This window comes from Oncorhynchus mykiss, chromosome 9 (assembly GCF_057628025.1).
Source record: "Oncorhynchus mykiss isolate SJ-2025 chromosome 9, ASM5762802v1, whole genome shotgun sequence".
NCBI lineage: Eukaryota > Metazoa > Chordata > Actinopteri > Salmoniformes > Salmonidae > Oncorhynchus > Oncorhynchus mykiss.
The window spans coordinates 5,715,299-5,737,092 of record NC_143030.1 but is presented as its reverse complement, the minus strand read 5'-3'; the positions used below and the strand labels follow the sequence as shown (position 1 = coordinate 5,737,092).

Sequence of the window (21,794 nt, the reverse complement as noted above, 5' to 3'; positions counted from 1 at the left end):
GAGCTGCTGCTATTGGAGGGAGCTGAGTGACACACCGCTCTAGAGCTGCCGCTATTGGAGGGAGCTGAGTGACACACCGCTCTAGAGCTGCTGCTATTGGAGGGAGCTGAGTGACACACCGCTCTAGAGCTGCCGCTATTGGAGGGAGCTGAGTGACACACCGCTCTAGAGCTGCTGCTATTGGAGGGCCTGAGTGACACACCGCTCTAGAGCTGCTGCTATTGGAGGGCCTGAGTGACACACCGCTCTAGAGCTGCCGCTATTGGAGGGAGCTGAGTGACACACCGCTCTAGAGCTGCTGCTATTGGAGGGCCTGAGTGACACACCGCTCTAGAGCTGCCGCTATTGGAGGGCCTGAGTGACACACCGCTCTAGAGCTGCTGCTATTGGAGGGCCTGAGTGACACCGCTCTAGAGCTGCTGCTATTGGAGGGCCTGAGTGACACACCGCTCTAGAGCTGCTGCTATTGGAGGGCCTGAGTGACACACCGCTCTAGAGCTGCCGCTATTGGAGGGCCTGAGTGACACACCGCTCTAGAGCTGCCGCTATTGGAGGGCCTGAGTGACACACCGCTCTAGAGCTGCTGCTATTGGAGGACCTGAGTGACACACCGCACTAGAGCTGCCGCTATTGGAGGGCCTGAGTGACACACCGCTCTAGAGCTGCTGCTATTGGAGGGCCTGAGTGACACACCGCTCTAGAGCTGCTGCTATAGGAGGGCCTGAGTGACACACCGCTCTAGAGCTGCTGCTATTGGAGGGCCTGAGTGACACACCGCTCTAGAGCTGCTGCTATTGGAGGGAGCTGAGTGACACACCGCTCTAGAGCTGCTGCTATTGGAGGGCCTGAATGACACACCGCTCTAGAGCTGCTGCTATTGGAGGGCCTGAATGACACACCGCTCTAGAGCTGCTGCTATTGGAGGGCCTGAGTGACACACCGCTCTAGAGCTGCTGCTATTGGAGGGCCTGAGTGACACACCGCTCTAGAGCTGCTGCTATTGGAGGGCCTGAATGACACACCGCTCTAGAGCTGCTGCTATTGGAGGGCCTGAGTGACACACCGCTCTAGAGCTGCTGCTATTGGAGGGAGCTGAGTGACACACCGCTCTAGAGCTGCTGCTATTGGAGGGAGCTGAGTGACACACCGCTCTAGAGCTGCTGCTATTGGAGGGCCTGAGTGACACACCACTCTAGAGCTGCCGCTATTGGAGGGCCTGAGTGACACACCGCTCTAGAGCTGCTGCTATTGGAGGGCCTGAGTGACACACCGCTCTAGAGCTGCCGCTATTGGAGGGCCTGAATGACACACCGCTCTAGAGCTGCTGCTATTGGAGGGCCTGAGTGACACACCGCTCTAGAGCTGCTGCTATTGGTAGGGCCTGAGTGACACACCGCTCTAGAGCTGCCGCTATTGGAGGGCCTGAGTGACACACCGCTCTAGAGCTGCTGCTATTGGAGGGAGCTGAGTGACACACCGCTCTAGAGCTGCCGCTATTGGAGGGCCTGAGTGACACACCGCTCTAGAGCTGCTGCTATTGGAGGGAGCTGAGTGACACACCGCTCTAGAGCTGCCGCTATTGGAGGGAGCTGAGTGACACACCGCTCTAGAGCTGCTGCTATTGGAGGGAGCTGAGTGACACACCGCTCTAGAGCTGCCGCTATTGGAGGGAGCTGAGTGACACACCGCTCTAGAGCTGCTGCTATTGGAGGGCCTGAGTGACACACCGCTCTAGAGCTGCTGCTATTGGAGGGCCTGAGTGACACACCGCTCTAGAGCTGCCGCTATTGGAGGGCCTGAGTCTGTAGGGAGGAGGAGAACAAGGTCCTAGGATTTCCTCTGTCGTCCATCAGAGTAAAAAGGTGCATGTTGTTAGTCAAATAACAAGCCTGGTGCTCTTTACCCGCCCCTCTTTACAGGCCAGCCCCCCCCCCCCCCCTCTTTACAGGCTAGGGCCCCCCCCTTTACAGGCCAGGGCCCCCCCCCTCTTTACAGGCTAGGGCCCCCCCCCCCCTCTTTACAGCCCAGGGCCCCCCCCCCCCCCCCCTCTTTACAGGCCAGGCCCCCCCCCCCCTCTTTACAGGCCAGGCGCCCCCCCCCCTCTTTACAGGCCAGGGCCCCCCCCCTCTTTACAGGCCAGGGCCCCCCCCCCTCTTTACAGGCCAGGGCCCCCCCCCCCCCCCCTCTTTACAGGCCAGGGCCCCCCCCCCCCCTCTTTACAGGCCAGGGCCCCCCCCCCCCCCTCTTTACAGGCCAGGGCCCCCCCCCCTCTTTACAGGCCAGGGCCCCCCCCCCCCCCCCTCTTTACAGGCCAGGGCCCCCCCCCCCCCCTCTTTACAGACCAGGGCCCCCCCCCCCTCTTTACAGGCCAGGGCCCCCCCCCCCCTCTTTACAGGCCAGGGCCCCCCCCCTCTTTACAGGCCAGGGCCCCCCCCCTCTTTACAGGCCAGGGCCCCCCCCCCCCCTCTTTACAGGCCAGGGCCCCCCCCCCTCTTTACAGGCCAGGGCCCCCCCCCCCTCTTTACAGGCCAGGGCCCCCCCCCCCTCTTTACAGGCCAGGGCCCCCCCCCCCCCCTCTTTACAGGCCAGGGCCCCCCCCCCCCCCTCTTTACAGGCCAGGGGGCCCCCCTTTACAGGCCAGCCGGGGGAGGGGGGGGGGTGGGGCTGAGGTAAAGGACATTAGTGTCCACATCAGTTTTTGTCCCTCTCTCCTTGGTCAATACATATTTCATATCCTTTCTCTGAAACAGAGTAGTGTGGATATCAGTCTTACCTTGCTGGTCAAGGCAGACCAGACTTTCAGAGTGTTGTCATCAGATCCACTGACGATGAGGTCACCACAGAACTGCAGACATGTGATCACATGATCATCATGACCCTTCAGGACCTGTGAGGGGGGGGGGGGGGCATTGTGAGTGAGTTATAGGATTGGTAAAGAGAGATTACACAAATACAACAAGCTTTTAATCCAAGTTAGAACTGTATCCACTTACGTGTCACTCCGTTTTAAAAACGGATAGCGGCAGAATCGGCCTAGTGAATACACACCTGTATACCTTTACCTGACCCCTCAACACACACACCTGTATACCTTTACCTGACCCCTCAACACACACCTGTATACCTTTACCTCAACACACACACCTGTATACCTTTACCTCAACACACACACCTGTATACCTTTACCTGACCCCTCAACACACACACCTGTATACCTTTACCTGACCCCTCAACACACACACCTGTATACCTTTACCTCAACACACACACCTGTATACCTTTACCTGACCCCTCAACACACACACACCTGTATACCTTTACCTGACCCCTCAACACACACCTGTATACCTTTACCTGACCCCTCAAAAAACACACACACCTGTATACCTTTACCTGACCCCTCAACACACACACCTGTATACCTTTACCTGACCCCTCAACACACATCTGTATACCTTTACCTCAACACACACACCTGTATACCTTTACCTGACCCCTCAACACACACACCTGTATACCTTTACCTCAACACACACACCTGTATACCTTTACCTCAACACACACACACACCTGTATACCTTTACCTGACCCCTCAACACACACACACACCTGTATACCTTTACCTGACCCCTCAACACACACACACACCTGTATACCTTTACCTCAACACACACACACACACGTATACCTTTACCTCAACACACACACACCTGTATACCTTTACCTGACCCCTCAACACACACACCTGTATACCTTTACCTGACCCCTCAACACACACACCTGTATACCTTTACCTGACCCCTCAACACACACACCTGTATACCTTTACCTGACCCCTCAACACACACACCTGTATACCTTTACCTGACCCCTCAACACACACACACCTGTATACCTTTACCTGACCCCTCAACACACACACACCTGTATACCTTTACCTGACCCCTCAACACACACACACCTGTATACCTTTACCTGACCCCTCAACACACACACCTGTATACCTTTACCTGACCCCTCAACACACACACCTGTATACCTTTACCTGACCCCTCAACACACACACCTGTATACCTTTACCTGACCCCTCAACACACACACACACGTATTACCTCAATGGCACAGAGACATACCCAGAGTGAGGTGATATCCCCAGTCCTCTCTATATAATACCTTAGGTGAGGTGATATCCCCAGTCCTCTCTATATAATACCTTAGGTGAGGTGATATCCCCAGTCCTCTCTATATAATACCTTAGGTGAGGTGATATCCCAGGTCCTCTATGTTATATAATACCTTAGGTGAGGTGATATCCCCAGTCCTCTATTCTATATAATACCTTAGGTGAGGTGATATCCCCAGTCCTCTCTATATAATACCTTAGGTGAGGCGATATCCCCAGTCCTCTCTATATAATACCTTAGGTGAGGTGATATCCCCAGTCCTCTATTCTATATAATACCTTAGGTGAGGTGATATCTCCAGTCCTCTATGTTATATAATACCTTAGGTGAGGTGATATCTCCAGTCCTCTATGTTATATAATACCTTAGGTGAGGTGATATCCCCAGTCCTCTCTATATAATACCTTAGGTGAGGTGATATCCCCAGTCCTCTATGTTATATAATACCTTAGGTGAGGTGATATCCCCAGTCCTCTATTCTATATAATACCTTAGGTGAGGCGATATCCCCAGTCCTCTATTCTATATAATACCTTAGGTGAGGTGATATCCCCAGTCCTCTATTCTATATAATACCTTAGGTGAGGTGATATCCCCAGTCCTCTCTATATAATACCTTAGGTGAGGCGATATCCCCAGTCCTCTCCATATAATACCTTAGGTGAGGTGATATCCCCAGTCCTCTATTCTATATAATACCTTAGGTGAGGTGATATCCCAGGACCCTCTATGTTATATAATACCTTAGGTGAGGTGATATCCCCAGTCCTCTATTCTATATAATACCTTAGGTGAGGTGATATCCCCAGTCCTCTATTCTATATAATACCTTAGGTGAGGTGATATCTCCAGTCCTCTCTATATAATACCTTAGGTGAGGTGATATCCCCAGTCCTCTATGTTATATAATACCTTAGGTGAGGTGATATCCCCAGTCCTCTCTATATAATACCTTAGGTGAGGTGATATCCCCAGTCCTCTATTCTATATAATACCTTAGGTGAGGTGATATCCCCAGTCCTCTATTCTATATAATACCTTAGGTGAGGTGATATCTCCAGTCCTCTCTATATAATACCTTAGGTGAGGTGATATCCCCAGTCCTCTCTATATAATACCTTAGGTGAGGTGATATCCCCAGTCCTCTATTCTATATAATACCTTAGGTGAGGTGATATCCCCAATCCTCTATTCTATATAATACCTTAGGTGAGGTGATATCCCCAGTCCTCTATGTTATATAATACCTTAGGTGAGGTGATATCCCCAGTCCTCTCTATATAATACCTTAGGTGAGGTGATATCTCCAGTCCTCTCTATATAATACCTTAGGTGAGGTGATATCCCCAGTCCTCTATTCTATTAAATACCTTAGGTGAGGTGATATCTCCAGTCCTCTCTATATAATACCTTAGGTGAGGTGATATCCCCAGTCCTCTCTATATAATACCTTAGGTGAGGTGATATCCCCAGTCCTCTATTCTATATAATACCTTAGGTGAGGTGATATCCCCAGTCCTCTATTCTATATAATACCTTAGGTGAGGTGATATCCCCAGTCCTCTATGTTATATAATACCTTAGGTGAGGTGATATCCCCAGTCCTCTCTATATAATACCTTAGGTGAGGTGATATCTCCAGTCCTCTCTATATAATACCTTAGGTGAGATGATATCCCCAGTCCTCTATGTTATATAATACCTTAGGTGAGGTGATATCTCCAGTCCTCTCTATATAATACCTTAGGTGAGGCGATATCCCCAGTCCTCTCTATATAATACCTTAGGTGAGGCGATATCCCCAGTCCTCTCTATATAATACCTTAGGTGAGGCGATATCCCCAGTCCTCTCTATATAATACCTTAGGTGAGGTGATATCCCCAGTCCTCTCTATATAATACCTTAGGTGAGGTGATATCCCCAGTCCTCTCTATATAATACCTTAGGTGAGGCGATATCCCCAGTCCTCTCTATATAATACCTTAGGTGAGGTGATATCTCCAGTCCTCCAGTTGCTCTCTATCCGGTGTTGTTGTACGTAGGCACTCTTCCAGGGGGAGTGGAGGAACCCAGGTTTTAGAGTCTTCCTCCTCTGAACAACCAGGCATTCTTCTATACCTGGGAACACAGGGTTAAGTAACTTATCACAATATACTTCATTTATCAGACGCTCTTATCCAGAGCGACTTACAGATGTTTCTAGCTAGTCGGCTCGGGGATTTGAACCGGCGACCTTTCGGTTATACCTAGCCTCTTAAACGCTAGGCTAGCTGCTATAGAACCTATATATACTTACACATATACTTAATATAATGCTAACGCTAGCCCCTATAGCTCATTGGTACGGAGGTAATATAATGCTAACGCTAGCCCCTATAGCTCATTGGTACGGAGGTAATATAATGCTAACGCTAGCCCCTATAGCTCATTGGTACGGAGGTAATATAATGCTAACGCTAGCCCCTATAGCTCATTGGTACGGAGGTAATATAATGCTAACGCTAGCCCCTATAGCTCATTGGTACGGAGGTAATATAATGCTAACGCTAGCCCCTATAGCTCATTGGTATGGAGGTAATATAATGCTATCGCTAGCCCCTATAGCTCATCGGTATGGAGGTAATATAATGCTAACGCTAGCCCCTATAGCTCATCGGTATGGAGGTAATATAATGCTAACGCTAGCCCCTATAGCTCATCGGTATGGAGGTAATATAATGCTAACGCTAGCCCCTATAGCTCATCGGTATGGAGGTAATATAATGCTAACGCTAGCCCCTATAGCTCATCGGTATGGAGGTAATATAATGCAAGCTGCTCTCTCGTTGGTACACTACATTACCAAAAGTATGTGGACACCTGCTCGTGGAACATCTCATTCCAAAATCATGGGCATTAATATGGAGTTGGTCCACCCTTTGCTGCTATAACAGCCTCCGCTATTCTGGGAAGGCTTTCCACTAGATGTTGGAACATTGCTGTGGGGACTTGCTCCCATTCAGCCACAACAGCATTAGTGAGGTCGGGCACTGATGTTGGGCGATTTGGCCTGGCTCGCAGTCGCCGTTCCAATTCATCCCAAAGGTGTTCGATGGGGTTGAGGTCAGGGCTCTGTGCAGGCCAGTCAAGTTCTTCCACACCGATCTAAACAAACCATTACTGTATGGACCTCACTTTGTGCACAGGGGAATTGTCATGCTGAAACAGGAAAGGGCCTTCCCCAAACTGTTGCACAGAATCATCCATCCAGTTGGCACTATGCATTGGGGCAGGTAGCGTTCTACTGGCATCCGCCAAACCCAGATATGTCCGTCCATCACTACAGAGAACACGATTCCACTGCTCCAGAGTCCAATGGCAGCGAGCTTTACACCACTCTAGCTGATGCTTGGCATTGCGCATGGTGATCTTAGGCTCGTGTGCGGCTGCTCGGCCATGGAAACCCATTTCATGAAGCTCCCGACGAACAGTTATTGTGTTGACGTTGCTTCCAGAGGCAGTTTGGAACTCGGTAGTGAGGGTTACAACTGAGGACAGACAATTTTTATACGCTTCAGCACTCTGCGGTCCCGTTCTGTGAGCTTCTGTGGCCTACCACTTCTCGGCTGAGCCGTTGTTGCTCCTAGACATTTCCACTTCACAATAACAGATCTTACAGTTGACCGGGGTCAGCTATAGCAGGGTTGAAATTTGACTGACTTGTTGTCAAGGTTTCATCCTATGACGGTGGCAAGTTGAAAGTCACTGACCACTTCAGTAAGGCCATTCTACTGCCAATGTTTGTCTATGGAGATTGCATGGCTGTATGCTTGATTTTTACACCTGTCAGCAACGGGTGTGGCTGAAATAGACAAATTCACTAATTTGAAGGGGCGTCCACATACTTTTGTATACAGTATGTGTGTGTAATGCTAGCTGCCATTTCATAGGTATGGCTGTAATGCTACCGCTAGCTGCCATGTCATAGGTATGGCTGTAATGCTACCGCTAGCTGCCATTTCATAGGTATGGCTGTAATGCTACCGCTAGCTGCCATTTCATAGGTATGGCTGTAATGCTACCGCTAGCTGCCATTTCATAGGTATGGCTGTAATGCTACCGCTAGCTGCCATTTCATAGGTATGGCTGTAATGCTACCGCTAGCTGCCATTTCATAGGTATGGCTGTAATGCTACCGCTAGCTGCCATTTCATAGGTATGGCTGTAATGCTACCGCTAGCTGCCATTTCATAGGTATGGCTGTAATGCTACCGCTAGCTGCCATTTCATAGGTATGGCTGTAATGCTACCGCTAGCTGCCATTTCATAGGTATGGCTGTAATGCTACCGCTAGCTGCCATTTCATAGGTATGGCTGTAATGCTACCGCTAGCTGCCATTTCATAGGTGTGGCTGTAATGCTACCGCTAGCTGCCATTTCCTAGGTATGGCTGTAATGCTACTGCTAGCTGCCATTTCCTAGGTATGGCTGAAATGCTACCGCTAGCTGCCATTTCATAGGTATGGCTGTAATGCTACCGCTAGCTGCCATGTCATAGGTATGGCTGTAATGCTACCGCTAGCTGCCATTTCATAGGTATGGCTGTAATGCTACCGCTAGCTGCCATGTCATAGGTATGGCTGTAATGCTACCGCTAGCTGCCATTTCATAGGTATGGCTGTAATGCTACCGCTAGCTGCCATTTCATAGGTATGGCTGTAATGCTACCGCTAGCTGCCATTTCATAGGTATGGCTGTAATGCTACCGCTAGCTGCCATGTCATAGGTATGGCTGTAATGCTACCGCTAGCTGCCATTTCATAGGTATGGCTGTAATGCTAACTGCTATTCCATTGGTATGGCTGTAATGCTAACGCTAGCTGCCATTTCATAGGTATGGCTGTAATGCTAACTGCTATTCCATTGGTATGGCTGTTATGTTAGCGGTGAATCCTAGCTGACTGGCAGAGAGCCCAGTGCTACTCACAGATGGATGCAGTGATAGGCTGTTGCAGCACTGCAGAGTGGAGGAGTGGTCAGGGTGTGTGTGTGTGTGTGTGTGTGTGTCTATATTAAAAGGAGAGTTATGGTTTTTGCTCAGGTAGTTTAATATAAACGCCAGTGTGTGCCTTTACGTGAGGGGGTGTGTGTGGCTACAGAGATCCAATAATGAGTTCCACTATGTAAATCCATGGTGTGTGTGTGTGTGTGGGTACGTACCCTCCTCCCTACACTTCTCCCTCCACAGCAGGTTATCCTCAGCCAGTATCCTCCAATAGGAACAGGTCTGAGCAGCATGCATCAGATCTCTGGGCTCCAGGAACGTCAGGACATACAGGGCCAACTACAGGAGACAGACAATCATATCAACATCAGGACACACAGGGCCAACTACAGGAGACACACAGTCATATCAACATCAGGACACACAGGGCCAACTACAGGAGACACACAGTCATAAACATCAGGACACACAGGGCCAACTACAGGAGACACGCAGGGCCAACTACAGGAGACACGCAAGGCCAACTACAGGAGACACGCAAGGCCAACTACAGGAGACACGCAGGGCCAACTACAGGAGACACGCAGGGCCAACTACAGGAGACAGACAATCATATCAACATCAGGACACACAGGGCCAACTACAGGAGACACACATGGCCAACTACAGGAGACACACAGTCATATCAACATCAGGACACACAGGGCCAACTACAGGAGACACGCAGGGCCAACTACAAGAGACACGCAGGGCCAACTACAGGAGACACGCAGGGCCAACTACAGGAGACACGCAGGGCCAACTACAGGAGACACACACAGGGCCAACTACAGGAGACAGACAATCATATCAACATCAGGACACACAGGGCCAACTACAGGAGACACACATGGCCAACTACAGGAGACACACAGTCATATCAACATCAGGACACACAGGGCCAACTACAGGAGACACGCAGGGCCAACTACAAGAGACACGCAGGGCCAACTACAGGAGACACGCAGGGCCAACTACAGGAGACACGCACAGGGCCAACTACAGGAGACACACACAGGGCCAACTACAGGAGACACACACAGGGCCAACTACAGGAGACACACACAGGGCCAACTACAGGAGACACACACAGGGCCAACTACAGGAGACACACACAGGGCCAACTACAGGAGACACGCAGGGCCAACTAGAAGAGACACGCAGGGCCAACTACAGGAGACACGCACAGGGCCAACTACAGGAGACACGCACAGGGCCAACTACAGGAGACACACACAGGGCCAACTACAGGAGACACACACAGGGCCAACTACAGGAGACACACACAGGGCCAACTACAGGAGACACACACAGGGCCAACTACAGGAGACACACACAGGGCCAACTACAGGAGACACACACAGGGCCAACTACAGGAGACACACACAGGGCCAACTACAGGAGACACACACAGGGCCAACTACAGGAGACACACACAGGGCCAACTACAGGAGACACACACAGGGCCAACTACAGGAGACACACACAGGGCCAACTACAGGAGACACACACAGGGCCAACTACAGGAGACACACACAGGGCCAACTACAGGAGACACACACAGGGCCAACTACAGGAGAGAAACACATTCATATCACTGACCGGATCACAACTTAACTCCCAATCACATCTATATGCCAGAACAGGGGTGCCTGACATCATGGATTTGAACTGGGTTAAAGTGGCAGAAGTGTGTGTGTGTGTGTGTGTGTGTGTGTGTGTCCTCTCACCTCTTTGGGCAGCAGGGAGATGAAGTCTCGTTGGAACTGAGGCTCAATAACCTGCATCATGTGCTTCACCTGATTGGACTCACAGCTGTCAATCAAGTCATCCAGAGCCAATAGGCGCTCAGGACCACTCCACGCCTACAGGAAGGGGGAGGGGCATCAAAACATATTTGATCAAAATGGTCATCAAGGCAAAAAGGGTGGCTACTTTGAAGAACCTCAAATATAAATCATTTGATTTGTTTAACACTTATTTTGGTTACGTGTGGAAGACGGAACACTGAGAATCAGAAAGATTAACATTCCTTCCTGTATTCACCATTTATTAATACTGCAGAACCAGAGAGAGAGGGAGGGTCCATTCATTAATACCCCAGAACCAGAGAGGGAGGGAGGGTCCATTCATTAATACTGCAGAACCAGAGAGGGAGGGTCCATTCATTAATACCCCAGAACCAGAGAGGGAGGGTCCATTCATTAATACCCCAGAACCAGAGAGAGAGGGAGGGTCCATTCATTAATACCCCAGAACCAGAGAGGGAGGGAGGGTCCATTCATTAATAACCCAGAACCAGAGAGGGAGGGAGGGTCCATTCATTAATACCCCAGAACCAGAGAGGGAGGGAGGGTCCATTCATTAATACCCCAGAACCAGAGAGGGAGGGAGGGTCCATTCATTAATACCCCAGAACCAGAGAGGGAGGGAGGGTCCATTCATTAATACCCCAGAACCAGAGAGGGAGGGAGGGTCCATTCATTAATACCCCAGAACCAGAGGGAGGGAGGGTCCATTCATTAATACCCCAGAACCAGAGGGAGGGAGGGTCCATTCATTAATACTGCAGAACCAGAGGGAGGGAGGGTCCATTCATTAATACTGTAGAACCAGAGGGAGGGAGGGTCCATTCATTAATACTGCAGAACCAGAGAGGGAGGGAGGGTCCATTCATTAATACTGTAGAACCAGAGGGAGGGAGGGTCCATTCATTAATACCCCAGAACCAGAGGGGGAGGGAGGGTCCATTCATTAATACTGTAGAACCAGAGGGAGGGAGGGTCCATTCATTAATACCCCAGAACCAGAGGGAGGGAGGGTCCAGTCATTAATACTGTAGAACCAGAGGGAGGGAGGGTCCATTCATTAATACCCCAGAACCAGAGGGAGGGAGGGTCCAGTCATTAATACCCCAGAACCAGAGGGAGGGTCCATTCATTAATACCCCAGAACCAGAGGGAGGGTCCATTCATTAATACTGCAGAACCAGAGGGAGGGAGGGTCCATTCATTAATACTGTAGAACCAGAGGGAGGGAGGGTCCATTTATTAATACTGCAGAACCAGAGGGAAGGAGGGTCCATTCATTAATACTGTAGAACCAGAGGGAGGGAGGGTCCATTCATTAATACTGTAGAACCAGAGGGAGGGAGGGTCCATTCATTAATACTGTAGAACCAGAGGGAGGGAGGGTCCATTCATTAATACTGTAGAACCAGAGGGAGGGAGGGTCCATTCATTAATACTGTAGAACCAGAGGGAGGGTCCATTCATTAATACTGTAGAACCAGAGGGAGGGAGGGTCCATTCATTAATACTGTAGAACCAGAGGGAGGGAGGGTCCATTCATTAATACTGTAGAACCAGAGAGAGAGGGAGGGTCCATTCATTAATACCCCAGAACCAGAGAGAGAGGGAGGGTTCAGAACCCTAGGGCTGTTCACCAGATATTAGGTCCTGCTTTCTGGCAGGAGGGAAAATGAATGTAGGTGGTGCTGGAGGGAGGAGAGGTGTTTAATTATTTAATTAGCTTAGGTTTGTTCTCCTCTAAATCGCACCACTCCATCCCAGAAAGCCCTTCTCTCTCTCTCCCTCTGTTGATAAAGTATTCCAAGTTTCCCAGGGCTTCATGGCTGTTAATTAGTGGTTGTTATGGAGACGCAGCAGCAGAGGGGGTGTGTCTCTCACCTGGAAGGTGTGAAGCCAGTCCTGTAGGCCGGAGGGGGGCAGGCCTGAGGTGACACGTCTACGCTGAGCGGAATGCCCATTGGCTGCTCGCAGGTCTCCAAAGGTGGTGGGCGTGGTCTGGAATGGAACGAGACTGCAGGGACTGAAGAGAGAGAGAGACAGAGAGAGAGACAGAGAGAGAGACAGAGAGAGAGACAGAGAGAGAGACAGAGAGAGAGACAGAGAGAGAGACAGAGAGAGACACAGAGAGAGAGACAGAGAGAGAGACAGAGAGAGAGACAGAGAGAGAGACAGAGAGAGAGACAGAGAGAGAGACAGAGAGAGAGACAGAGAGAGAGACAGAGAGAGAGACAGAGAGACAGAGACAGAGAGACAGAGACAGAGAGAGAGACAGAGAGAGACAGAGAGAGACACAGAGAGACACAGAGAGACACAGAGAGACACAGAGAGACACAGAGAGACACAGAGAGACAGAGAGAGACAGAGAGAGACAGAGAGAGACAGAGAGAGACAGAGAGACAGAGAGAGACAGAGAGAGACAGAGAGAGACAGAGAGACAGAGAGACAGAGAGACAGAGAGACAGAGAGACAGAGAGAGACAGAGAGAGACAGAGAGACAGAGAGACAGAGAGAGACAGAGAGAGACAGAGAGAGACAGAGAGACAGAGAGACAGAGAGACAGAGAGACAGAGAGAGACAGAGAGAGACAGAGAGAGACAGAGAGAGACAGAGAGAGACAGAGAGAGACAGAGAGAGACAGAGAGAGACAGAGAGACAGAGAGACAGAGAGACAGAGAGACAGAGAGACAGAGAGACAGAGAGACAGAGAGACAGAGAGCGAGAAAGACAGGTTGAGAATTATAATTCAAGAGGTTTTGTCAGATATTATTCATCGTAATCAGACAGGTGTTTTACACGGACAATACATCGGAGATAATATAAGTACTGGAAACAATAGAACACTGTGAAGACTCTGGGAAACCAGGCCTGGTATTCAGAGCCCACTTTGAAAAGGCTTTTGATAAAGTACGACTAGAATTTACATATAAATTCCTGAAATATTTTACATTTTGGAGAATCTCTTATATAAACGGGTTAAAGTTATGTATAAGCAGGGGTGTTAAGTACTTAAAAAAATACTTTAAAGTACTTAAGTAGTTTTTGGGGGTATCTGTATATATATATATATATATATATATATATATATATATATATATATATATATATATATATATTTTACAAAAGTATTCATTCCATTTTGACAGGTAAATTGTCTAATTCACACACTTATCAAGAGAACATCCCTGGTCATCCCTACTGCCTCTGATCTGGAGGACTCACTAAACAGAGAACATCCCTGGTCATCCCTACTGTCTCTGATCTGGAGGACTCACTAAACAGAGAACAGGCCTGGTCATCCCTACTGCCTCTGATCTGGAGGACTCACTAAACAGAGAACATCCCTGGTCATCCCTACTGCCTCTGATCTGGAGGACTCACTAAACAGAGAACATCCCTGGTCATCCCTACTGCCTCTGATCTGGTGGACTCACTAAACAGAGAACATCCCTGGTCATCCCTACTGCCTCTGATCTGGAGGACTCACTAAACAGAGAACATCCCTGGTCATCCCTACTGCCTCTGATCTGGAGGACTCACTAAACAGAGAACATCCCTGGTCATCCCTACTGCCTCTGATCTGGAGGACTCACTAAACAGAGAACATCCCTGGTCGTCCCTACTGCCTCTGATCTGGAGGACTCACTAAACAGAGAACATCCCTGGTCCTCCCTACTGCCTCTGATCTGGAGGACCCACTAAACAGAGAACATCCCTGGTCCTCCCTACTGCCTCTGATCTGGAGGACTCACTAAACAGAGAACATCCCTGGTCATCCCTACTGCCTCTGATCTGGAGGACTCACTAAACAGAGAACATCCCTGGTCATCCCTACTGCCTCTGATCTGGAGGACTCACTAAACAGAGAACATCCCTGGTCATCCCTACTGCTTCTGATCTGGAGGACTCACTAAACAGAGAACATCCCTGGTCATCCCTACTGCATCTGATCTGAAGGACTCACTAAACAGAGAACATCCCTGGTCATCTCTACTGCCAGTCCAACGCTCTAACCACTAGGCTACCTGCCTCTAGGCTACCTGCCTCTAGGCTACACATGCCTCTAGGCTACACATGCCTCTAGGCTACACATGCCTCTAGGCTACACATGCCTCTAGGCTACACATGCCTCTAGGCTACACATGCCTCTAGGCTACACATGCCTCTAGGCTACACATGCCTCTAGGCTACACATGCCTCTAGGCTACACATGCCTCTAGCCACCACGCTACACATGCCTCTAGCCACCAGGCTACCCGCCTCTAGCCACCAGGCTACCCGCCTCTAGCCACCAGGCTACCCGCCTCTAGCCACCAGGCTACCCGCCTCTAACCACCAGGCTACCCGCCTCTACCCGCCTCTAACCACCAGGCTACCCGCCTCTAACCACCAGGCTACCCGCCTCTAACCACCAGGCTACCCGCCTCTAACCACCAGGCTACCCGCCTCTAACCACCAGGCTACCCGCCTCTAACCACCAGGCTACCCGCCTCTAACCACTAGGCTACCCGCCTCTAACCACTAGGCTACCCGCCTCTAACCACTAGGCTACCTGCTCTAACCACTAGGCTACCTCACACCATTCTTTTCAAACCACAATCTGAATCCCTCCACAGCGTCAGAGGATCTAGATACTTTTAGAATCCGAATCCCTCCACAACCTCATAGAGGATCTAGTTACTGTTTTTAACCTCTGGATTACCACCAAATTACGATCAGTGTTCTATATTATGTATTGATCACAAAATATATACCCCTTTTACATTACCGTGTAGTTGACCAATAAAATGTTAAATTATATGAGCAAAAAAATTATAATTCAATTTCACCAGGAATGGCAAGCTAGAGAAATCTAAAAATGGGCCTATTTATATAATGAACATGCAATCAGAGGGGAGAAGTTATTTAAATATGAAAGCGTTGGACCTCTCACTAAAGGCTTGAGTCACACAAAAACTTGCATCCGAAACGGTTCCCCAGAACATAAGGCTGGTTGGTCATGGCTCAAATCAACACCTTCATCACAGAAACCAAGACCTACTCCAATTTGCATACCGCCCTAACAGATCCACTGATGACGCAATCTCAAATCACACTCCACACTGTGTACACATCACCAACAAACTATCATGGTCCAAACACATCAAGACAGTCGTGAAGAAAGCACGACAACGGGTTACCAGAGGCAGGGAGAGGGTTACCAGAGGCAGGGAGAGGGTTACCAGAGGCAGGGAGAGGGTTACCAGAGGCAGGGAGAGGGTTACCTGAGGTAGCTGGAACCTTTGCAGTGCTTCTTAACTGAAGAGAACGGCCTGACGTCTGGTCCATGGTCCAACTTCCTCTTCATCTGATAGAGAGAGAGACGGGGGGTGGAGATGGAGGAATGGAGACAAGAGTGAAGAGAGGCAGAAAAGTTAAGCCACAGTACAAACAGAAAGGCACAACCTAGCATACCCATCCCTTCTATCATAAAGCTCCACACCCTAACCAACCACAATCCAACCCCCTAGAGTTGTGTATGTTTCCAACAGCCTCGAAACTACCGGGCGTTGTATTTACAGTGTATAAGGTGGGCTGCTCCCTGTCTCTGTGACCGGGTAGAGGGTGACTGAAGACTGGAAAATATAACACAGCTGTAGTCTAATCAACTGTTTGCTGACACCAGCTACCAAAACCCCTTATAGGGGGGAGTTTAAACGGTTTAAATAGCCAAAACATTTGCCATTGATCAAGAGTTGGTTATGAATGGATTTCTAAAGGAAACGTCATGACAACGAATTATTATTATCACCTCAGTCGAAATAAAACATTTATAGATTAGTGAAAGACAAAACTGGAGTATTTATTGCATTTAAAAATAAAAAGGTGATTTGAATTTTTTTTAAATAAAAAATAATTCCACTCCCTTTCCTCCATACCGTTTCCAACCAACCGCACCTTAACCGCCCTGAATGATAAGCACGCCGAAAATGACAGGAATGTGTCGCGAGCACCGACCGTAATAACCAACAGACAACTCTACAGGCTGTTCCGGGTGCGGAGCGAACGGGTTGGTAATAACCATCGATATCTGCCGTGGCTCACACACACACGTTTCCGGGTTAAATACTCCAAATAATACACACATCTGGTACGTTTGGGGCGGTGGACAGAAGACAGATATATAAAGGGAATACACAATAACCCCGAAGCCAAGTGAAACCATACCACTGCTGCCCCGGGGGCAGGATGCGCATCAAGTCACAGCAGCACACCCCACACACACACAGTCGCAGAAAGCCGAAAGGGAACTCCCGTTCCTGCGACACACACACACACACACACACACATACAGTCGCAGAAAGCCGAAAGGGAACTCCCGTTCCTGCGACACACACCCACAGAGGTGTGTATGTTTGTGCGTAATACCACTTTCAAATTGGTTTTGCCTAATCAACCGCGAACAAACATTCGCTCTGCCAGGTCAGACACATTAGCCGTCTGTTCCTTATCAATCCGTTTCACGTTCATTCATCGACTCGCCGACACCTTCCTCCTACCGCAGCAGACTACACACACCGCAGCCCAGGGCACAACAGACGAAAAAAAAAAATATATATATATATACATATATATATATATATATATATATATTTTCGTCTATCTGAAAATGGCCAAGCAATGATATGCATTTAACTTCCGTTCGGCCGATATTCGTTTCATTTTCAGAGTGTTTATTATCCACGCTACTTTGAGGGAGAGAGAAAGAACCGGCGCGTCACGTACCGTCACTCCATCTCTATTCCGCAGTGGTCCATCTCTCTCCACTAGAGAGATGGCTCGAGTGTCGCTACACAACTAGACCACCACCCAGCTATATAACGCAATTATACAGTGTGATCATATAGAGGCTCTAGCCCAGAGAGTGTAAATCATAGTTAAAAAGCCAACGTATAAAAAAAAAGGAGAAAATGAATTTTAAAAAATGACCCCCCAAGTCACTTACTTTATAGAATATGAGCTTCAACGTGCCGTAGAAACCCATGGTGATGGTATTCCTGCGTTAGGACGCCCTCTGATCTACTTCAAGGTAGCACAAGTCCACAGCGCGATTTAGATAGGTAGTAACTCCTCTGGTCCGATCCTTCCTCTTCTCCCTCAGTTAGATACAACCTTAACGTTTCCTGTCGCTACGGACATGCTCCGACAGGCCTATTTTCTCTCCCCCAAAACGCAACGCGTATAAAAGCAACTATTTCTTAATGTTGTTTCATTGTGGAGAAGGAAACTGCGAGTAACCACTTCCATTGGACGGTGTGTACCATTGCGTACCCCCGTACATTACGACTAATACAACTACAAGCAGAGTTAGATTTCACTGCATTGACCCAAGCTAGTTAGCCATATAAGCAGAGAGAGAAAGTGCAGAGAGAGAGAGGAGAGAGAGAGAGAGGCGAGGCAGCTCAAATACCGGAGTGCCAAACCTACCGGGGTTGACAGAAATCAGGCTGCTCGAGAGGAATGCCGAGAGAACGGCAGGGTGACGCAGCGGAGAGAGACACCGCATGACCATATTAGACACATTTAATTCAGATAACACAGACCCACAAACACGAAGAAAAACAAACCAATTTTGATAAACTCCTATTAATCTATAACCACAACGTGGACAACCAAGCACAAAAAACACCATTGTAGCCTTAATCTAACCCATAATAATCTGTTGATTTACTACACGCCCTTATGTACTTCAACCATACACATATTTACAACACTGTACATAGCCATAATATGACATTTTAAAATGTCTCTATTCTCTTGATACTTTAGTGAGTGTAATATCTACTGTTCATTTATGATTGATGATTTTTTTTTTTTTAAGTGAAATGATTTCACTTGCTTTAGCAATGTAAACATACAGAGTGTACAAAACATTAAGAACACTTTCCAAATATTGTTTACCGATACACCAAGGCTCAAGAAACCTTATTTAATCTGTATCCTTCTCTTCATCTACACTGATTGAAGTGGATTTAACAAGTGACATCAATAAGGGATCATAGCTTTCACCTGGATTCACCTGGTCAGTCTATGTCATGGAAAAAGCAGGTGTTTTTAATGTTTTGTACACTCAGTCACAATGTTTTCCAAGCGAGAGCGAGCAAGTTTGATAACCAGACCCTTGTCCTCTCCCAGCAGGCCCTGCTGCAGCAGTCTAGAGGAGCATCTACCGAGCAAGATGAGACATGAGGGAGAGAGAGATCCTATACTACTGAAACAATACCGATTGGACCTTGACTGAACCAAAGCCCTCTTTTACTTGCTTGTTGCATATCCCCCTCCTTGGTTAAAATGTATTCCCCGTCTGAAACGTATTCCCCGTCTGAAACGTCAGTGTTGGGGACTAGCTACTAGCCAGGTATCTGGGGTCCCCTGGTGGTAGTGTGTAGTCAGTGTTGGGGACTAGCTACTAGCCAGGTATCTGGGTCCCCTGGTGGTAGTGTAGTCAGTGTTGGGGACTAGCTACTAGCCAGGTATCTGGGGTCCCCTGGTGGTAGTGTAGTCAGTGTTGGGGACTAGCTACTAGCCAGGTATCTGGGTCCCCTGGTGGTAGTGTGTAGTCAGTGTTGGGGACTAGCTACTAGCCAGGTATCTGGGTCCCCTGGTAGTAGTGTAGTCAGTGTTGGGGACTAGCTACTAGCCAGGTATCTGGGGTCCCCTGGTGGTAGTGTAGTCAGTGTTGGGGACTAGCTACTAGCCAGGTATCTGGGGTCCCCTGGTGGTAGTGTAGTCAGTGTTGGGGACTAGCTACTAGCCAGGGTCCCCTGGTGGTAGTGTAGTCAGTGTTGGGGACTAGCTAGGTATCTGGGTCCCCTGGTGGTAGTGTAGTCAGTGTTGGGGACTAGCTACTAGCCAGGTATCTGGGTCCCCTGGTGGTAGTGTGTAGTCAGTGTTGGGGGCTAGCTACTAGCCAGGTATCTGGGGTCCCCTGGTGGTAGTGTAGTCAGTGTTGGGGACTAGCTAGGTATCTGGGTCCCCTGGTGGTAGTGTAGTCAGTGTTGGGGACTAGCTACTAGCCAGGTATCTGGGTCCCCTGGTGGTAGTGTGTAGTCAGTGTTGGGGGCTAGCTACTAGCCAGGTATCTGGGGTCCCCTGGTGGTAGTGTAGTCAGTGTTGGGGACTAGCTACTAGCCAGGTATCTGGGGTCCCCTGGTGGTAGTGTAGTCAGTGTTGGGGACTAGCTACTAGCCAGGTATCTGGGTCCCCTGGTGGTAGTGTGTAGTCAGTGTTGGGGACTAGCTACTAGCCAGGTATCTGGGTCCCCTGGTGGTAGTGTAGTCAGTGTTGGGGACTAGCTACTAGCCAGGTATCTGGGGTCCCCTGGTGGTAGTGTAGTCAGTGTTGGGGACTAGCTACTAGCCAGGGTCCCCTGGTGGTAGTGTAGTCAGTGTTGGGGACTAGCTACTAGCCAGGTATCTGGGGTCCCCTGGTGGTAGTGTAGTCAGTGTTGGGGACTAGCTAGGTATCTGGGTCCCCTGGTGGTAGTGTAGTCAGTGTTGGGGACTAGCTACTAGCCAGGTATCTGGGTCCCCTGGTGGTAGTGTGTAGTCAGTGTTGGGGGCTAGCTACTAGCCAGGTATCTGGGGTCCCCTGGTGGTAGTGTAGTCAGTGTTGGGGACTAGCTACTAGCCAGGTATCTGGGGTCCCCTGGTGGTAGTGTAGTCAGTGTTGGGGACTAGCTACTAGCCAGGTATCTGGGTCCCCTGGTGGTAGTGTGTAGTCAGTGTTGGGGACTAGCTACTAGCCAGGTATCTGGGTCCCCTGGTGGTAGTGTAGTCAGTGTTGGGGACTAGCTACTAGCCAGGTATCTGGGGTCCCCTGGTGGTAGTGTAGTCAGTGTTGGGGACTAGCTACTAGCCAGGTATCTGGGTCCCCTGGTGGTAGTGTGTAGTCAGTGTTGGGGACTAGCTACTAGCCAGGTATCTGGGTCCCCTGGTGGTAGTGTGTAGTCAGTGTTGGGGACTAGCTACTAGCCAGGTATCTGGGTCCCCTGACGGTAGTGTGTAGTCAGTGTTGGGGACTAGCTACTAGCCAGGTATCTGGGTCCCCTGGTGGTAGTGTGTAGTCAGTGTTGGGGACTAGCTACTAGCCAGGTATCTGGGTCCCCTGGTGGTAGTGTGTAGTCAGTGTTGGGGACTAGCTACTAGCCAGGTATCTGGGTCCCCTGACGGTAGTGTGTAGTCAGTGTTGGGGACTAGCTACTAGCCAGGTATCTGGGTCCCCTGGTGGTAGTGTGTAGTCAGTGTTGGGGACTAGCTACTAGCCAGGTATCTGGGGTCCCCTGGTGGTAGTGTAGTCAGTGTTGGGGACTAGCTACTAGCCAGGTATCTGGGGTCCCCTGGTGGTAGTGTGTAGTCAGTGTTGGGGACTAGCTACTAGCCAGGTATCTGGGGTCCCCTGGTGGTAGTGTGTAGTCAGTGTTGGGGACTAGCTACTAGCCAGGTATCTGGGGTCCCCTGGTGGTAGTGTAGTCAGTGTTGGGGACTAGCTACTAGCCAGGTAACTGGGTCCCCTGACGGTAGTGTAGTCAGTGTTGGGGACTAGCTACTAGCCAGGTATCTGGGTCCCCTGGTGGTAGTGTGTAGTCAGTGTTGGGGACTAGCTACTAGCCAGGTATCTGGGGTCCCCTGGTGGTAGTGTAGTCAGTGTTGGGGATTAGCTACTAGCCAGGTATCTGGGGTCCCCTGGTGGTAGTGTGTAGTCAATGTTGGGGACTAGCCAGGTATCTGGGGTCCCCT

At 49.5% G+C, this 21,794-nt stretch overlaps 1 protein-coding gene across 1 annotated transcript in view; it reads right to left on the bottom strand.

Annotated features, from left to right (window-relative positions):
- LOC110498423 (F-box/WD repeat-containing protein 7) overlaps positions 1–21,794 on the bottom strand; it is a 52,672-nt gene that overhangs the window by 15,380 nt on the left and 15,498 nt on the right. Inside the window, 6 exon segments of the mRNA XM_090183340.1 lie at positions 2,774–2,887; positions 6,167–6,303; positions 9,385–9,508; positions 10,939–11,073; positions 12,898–13,039; positions 16,281–16,363. Coding sequence (XP_090039466.1) covers positions 2,774–2,887; positions 6,167–6,303; positions 9,385–9,508; positions 10,939–11,073; positions 12,898–13,039; positions 16,281–16,363 — 735 coding nt within the window.